The sequence below is a fragment of the Austrofundulus limnaeus genome, unplaced genomic scaffold (assembly GCF_001266775.1).
Source record: "Austrofundulus limnaeus strain Quisiro unplaced genomic scaffold, Austrofundulus_limnaeus-1.0 Scaffold46, whole genome shotgun sequence".
Classification (NCBI taxonomy): domain Eukaryota; kingdom Metazoa; phylum Chordata; class Actinopteri; order Cyprinodontiformes; family Rivulidae; genus Austrofundulus; species Austrofundulus limnaeus.
Window position 1 is genome coordinate 2,515,578 of NW_013952448.1, and position 5,707 is coordinate 2,521,284.

At 38.3% G+C, this 5,707-nt stretch overlaps 1 protein-coding gene across 1 annotated transcript in view; it reads right to left on the minus strand.

The window, feature by feature from the left end:
- clpb (ClpB family mitochondrial disaggregase) overlaps positions 1-2,845 on the minus strand; it is a gene marked incomplete in the record, with an annotated part of 38,272 nt that extends 35,427 nt beyond the window's left edge. Inside the window, 2 exon segments of the mRNA XM_014008022.1 lie at positions 1,930-1,981; positions 2,215-2,845. Coding sequence (XP_013863476.1) covers positions 1,930-1,981; positions 2,215-2,665 — 503 coding nt within the window.
- Between the last annotated feature and the right edge of the window lie 2,862 nt (positions 2,846-5,707).

Consider the following 5,707-nt stretch of genomic DNA (forward strand, 5'->3'; position numbering starts at 1 on the left):
GGTCTGGACCACTCGTGAATTTTGTTTGTATCTGAAAAAAATCTTAGAATACGAAAACATTGGTGAATGCCACAAATTCTCCTAAATCACTCGTACGTACAACTTAAGAACAAATCTGTGCGTACGAACGGTTCTTGCATGAGGCCCACTATCACCAATTTTACACCAATTTTAGACATTTAAAATCCAAACGGCTGAGAACACCAAGTTCACCCAGCTAACATGGCTAAGCTAACCATTTGAGAGGAAACGCTAAAGAGAAGAAACAAGTTTCTATGAAACAGCAATGAGTGGGGAACAAAATGACAGGACAGCGAACTGAGTTCATCTAAGACCATCTCATCGCTGCAGCGGAGAAACTAGGTTTACGTCACGGTGCTGTTGGAGCCACAGTTATGTCCGACCTACACCCTCAACACTACACAGTCGACACAGGGTGAAGAAAATAGTTCACCATTGCCTGGTGTATGTTTTTTATTCCTTTATGACAATAAAAACTTAAAGAACATGAAGACAGGTTTTGGTTACTGCAGTGCAGAGCTATGAAGGTGTCACGATAACTTTAATAATAAATTAATGAAATTATGATATGCAATCTGTGCATCTGTGCTGTAAAAAAAGTTAAAAGTTAAAGTTTCTGACTCAGCCTCGGTTGATCCTTATTTTGAAATTACTATGATAAGTATTCAGGACAAATAATCTTGATCAGGACATTTCTAGATGAAGACACGCCTTTCAGATACTCATCTAATGAAGATTGTTATTTTAGGCCTGACACTTGTTTTGGTGTCTTCGACTTTCCTCGTGTTTTTATGCAGTTCGGCTCAGATTCGAGGACTGGCCAGAAAATGATTGAAAAAGAAGCCAAGGTCCAAAGAAAAACTTTTCTTGGTTTCTTTTAGGAATCACTTGTACGACAAATCAGCTTTAAAGTCTATGCTCTAACCATCCCACAGCATTGGAAAGTGTTTAACTGATACATTTAGTGACCTGTCCTTTTATGTCTCCGCAGACACACACCCAGACACTCAACCAAAGCACTTAACACACCTATGACCTGCCAACAGGCTGTGTCACTGCACTCTCAACTACACCATCTGCCACATGTACACAGGTAACTCAAGCCTGCAAATGGAGACGCGCCTTCACTTAAATATGTGGACCGGATGCCAATAACCACAGCGTTTGCATTAAGTACAACAAATAAAATAGATGAATGCATTTTTTTTCATATGGTTACTTCCAAACTGGCAAACAGGAAACCACATTAATATGAAGAGCTGCTTTGTTCAAAAGATACATCAAGACTTTGTTATTATGTATTTAAATATATTTAGAAACCTTAACAGTACAGGTTACATTTTATGTACCCAAAACAATTAGCTAAACAGATTTAAAAAAAATCTATGTCAGACTTAAAATCATCCTTTTTAAACACACACTTTTGCGTAAGTAAAGCTGTTTTGGCTCTCAGTGTGTGACACAATCACGTCTAAGTTTAAGCTCCACTTCAGAGCTGGTGCTTAGGGTAATGTAGTGTGAGAGAAGGTAAAAATATTACAATTTTTCAATCAAATTCAGACGATCCTCTGCACAGACACACGGTCCTCCTGCGCCACCCAGTGGTTACTGACAGAACTACAACAGCAGGTGATTCAAGCGTGTGCATTATAACCATCACTTGCTGCAATGCAACACTGGGTATGCTTTGGATGAGGGAATGTCATTATAACATGATACAGAGCTTAAAAAAATTGTGTTTTTTAACGTTTTATAAAGTCATTTTTAATTCTACCTGACAGCGATGCTCAAAACTCTATCTAAATCCATGAAATTATTGCAATATTTTTACACCTCAAAAACGCAGCATTTAATGATGGTGTGTGTGTGTGTGTGTGTGTGGTGTGTGTGTGTGTGTGTGTGTGTTACCTGGCCACATCCTGTGAGTTATTGGTCCTCGCTGCCTCAAGAAGAGCATCACCTTGTCATTAGAGAAAAACAAACATTAAACGTTACAAATAAATGGCAATAAAAGCAAAAACGCAACAGTAAAAAAAAGTAACGAAATTAATCTAAAACTGAAATATCTCATAAAAGCATCAGGGGGAAACAAATGGTTTCTATTGGTGATTTAAGGAGAGCGCGTCATTCTGAGTTGTTGCGGACGTAAACTTGTCAGAGATTTATTTTAATTTAAAGGATGATTCGGTGTACCTTTGTTATCAGCGTCTTTCCTCAGACAAAATGCCACCGCTGCTGCGGACAGCACACCGGCATAATCCACTCCTGCACGGCTGGCTCCTTCACCTGTTCCTCGGCCTTCGCCCCGGCCGCTCTCCTCCCAGTACCGGTTGTTGTGGCGCCCCCTGCTGGCCAGAGCAGCCCAGGAGTTGCGGCGGTTCTCCAGGTTCGACAGCCATCTTGGGGCGAGGTGGTGGTACTGCACGGATGGGTTCACACAGGAGCCGGAGGTCTCCTCGGACAAAATACCTCTCCCGGAGACCCGGGACGTGGAGACGATGGGGTTACGGTTCGTCTCCGCCGGTGTCTCGCGGATGCCCTGATTCTTTGAGGCGCCGCTGGAGCTGGTCTGGAGCACGCGGCTACACGGCGACAGGCTGCGCGACCTTCGCGTTAGTAGCCTGGCGGGAACAGATGATAACATGGCAATAAACTCCCAGAAAACCACCAGATGGATAAAACCTTCAGTCCGACGCTAACTCCTGAAGAAGAAGCAAGTTCAGTGCGGCTTTAATCCAAGCTGTTAATCGTCTGTCCCTCAGCTCACCGGCTACACGTTAAACACATCAGGACGAAAATAATCTTAGTGTGGATGTCACCAGAAGCCGTGACGCATTCTGGGAAATTGAGTTTTAGCCGTATAAAGCGGCTGCAATGTTTCTCAGCAGTTATCCTAGATAACTAAGTTTTCCGTCAGTGTTTTGCTTGTAGGTAAACTGGTGTAAGTTTCAGTCAAACCATAGTGAGGAGTTTCCTCATATAAAAACCAAATAACTTACATTGTTACTCATTTGTTGAAAACATAAACAAACCTTAGCTTGTCCAACATGAAAAAAGTCGTTTCTCAGGCTTTCTAATGCAATTAACTACTAAAATATTTTTCATATCTGATGTTTGCCTTATCTGTCTATGGAAGCCCATTTCCGCCACCCTGATAAAAAAATAAAACTTGTATCTCATAATTATGACTTAGCTATCTCATAATTATGAGATACTATCTCATAATTATGACTTAGCTAGCTATCTCATAATTATGACTTAGCTATCTAAGTTATAATTATGAGATACTATCTCATAGTTATGAGATACTATCTCAAAATTATGAGATAGCTAAGTCATAATTATGAGATAGGTAAGTCATAATTATGAGATACTATAATTATGAGATAGTATCTCATAATAATGAGATAGCTAAGGTATCTCATAATTATGAGATACAAGTTTTATTTTTTTATCAGGGTGGCGGAAATGGGCTTCCATTTTGACTGATGTAATGTAATAGATCGTGTAGAAGTTTGTTTTTAGTACAAAATACATCACTTTTGTTTATTTATTGTGCACAAACAATGGAAAGAGGATTATTTTGATTTTCTAGGAGTTTCGCTTTTGTCTACTTTGTACATACACAACGACAAAAACTGTTTTCCATACATAAATACAAAAATACATGTGATAATGCATCATGACCACCAGATGGCATCAAACCCATTGGTTAGATCATAATTGCATGACGTATATTTAAGAAATCTAAATTGAATACTCCTAAATATAGTCTTATTTTCAGACACAGTTCTGAGACTGTTTTCCTCATAAAATCAGCATGAACTATACAGATGTGAATAAACCCAAACTTCATTTTACAACTCTAAGGAATGAAAGGTCTGGTTTAAATAACATTGTTATGTTAACCGATCCCACTCAACTAAATTGTTTAATGTGAAAACAGTAATAACGATTTCAATATTTTTTCTTATCAAATAGTTATAATAGATTAAGCCCATTTTAGAGCCCCAGAAGCAAAAGGAGCTAAATAGCTCAAGGTTTGTTAATAAATAGGAGCACTTGGCCTAAAGCACTTTGAGGCAGTCTTCAGTCAGTAAAAGGAACAGTACATTTCAAGCATTGTGGCAAATTGGATTAAAGTAGCACTATATAGTCACTTTAATCTCTCTGATTATTGCTTCAATGTAACAAAACCTGCTTATGTCTGTTGAATTTAAACCAAAAGTATTAGATTCAAGATAAAGTAATTGTATAACACAAACATATATCCATCACACACGTCAGAATATCCTGCCATTTATGTTTCTTGCAATAGAAAATCTCTTTCAGAACATTTACCACATCGTACATATTATTTGATGGTGATGATAGAGCGCGAACCTCGGAGGAAACACAGTTTATCACTTCCTGCAGTTACAACCTAGCGTGGTTGAGCCAAAGATAAACCTATCAGCTTGTTTGTGCAGTTTACCTTCTCATTTCATTTAGAGAAGTGATGCAGAAAAAGACATGAACAGACAGGAATTGAAAGCACTAATTAATAATTCAGGAAAAGAACAATACTTTTAAGAATAATAATACTTGTGATGACAAGCGACTGGTCCTGGGTGTACCCTTATTAAAAAACAAATGGGTAAAAAAATAGATGGATGGATGCTGGAGTTACCTTGGACAGATTTTTACGACATTCAAGGTCACATTGGTTAATACTTTCTAATTATCACATTACGCAACATTTTTAAGAGAAAAAAGCATGTCCTTCCACTTCCTTCAGTGCAGGATGCTTGTAATTTATGAAACGAGTTAGTGATGCACTCGCAGTAGACTTGCTGTGCCTCAGCAGTCGTGACTCATAGAGAACTCCACCATCATAAATCCACTGGCAACTTTCAGAGTTGTCACCGTGGGTTTCCATCATAAATACGCAACATTCATTTCCCCCAGCAGACACATCTGTTATGACACTGCATTATTACTGACTCGGTGTGGCAATGTATAAGTCTGGGTTCATAGTTCCAACCAAAAAGTCCACCAGTGGTCAAACTTGTAGGGCCTTTTCTACTGCCGCATGCCACACATGACATTAATTGTTTGATTTTTAACTTCAGTTAATTTCTAACCAAAAATATATCTTAGACTCACAAAACATCCTGATATTTCAGATCAATATCACTTTTATGCTTGGTGACATCTTTTTCTCCTCCACTTCACAACTGAGTAACTCAAATTTGACAAGTACAGAAACTAGTCTATTGCATGAGGCTTGAGATGATCAGTGATGACTTTCATTATTGTTTTATACTAAATCCTCACTGGTTTGCATCAAATTTTTATTGTACAAATTGCTAGTTTACTACAATATCCATTATATATTGCTTTTTTTTTGTCTTGTTTCCATGGATTTTCCTACACTTACTGTCATCTTGGTGTTGATTTATGCTTCCAGGAGTAAACAAATGTACCAAGTGTCACCATGGCAAATGGAAATAATCAGATTTCTGTAAACAACTATTTATTACATGTTCTGTCAGTCACTGAAATGAAGCTGGCTTACACCCATTGGTAATGGTACTGTGTGTCAGAAAGACTGTGAAAAATTCTTGATGTGAAAGTTTACAACATTGTGTGAAAGCTATAATTAAAGTACCCGTCATTCAACTCACACACACACACACACACACAC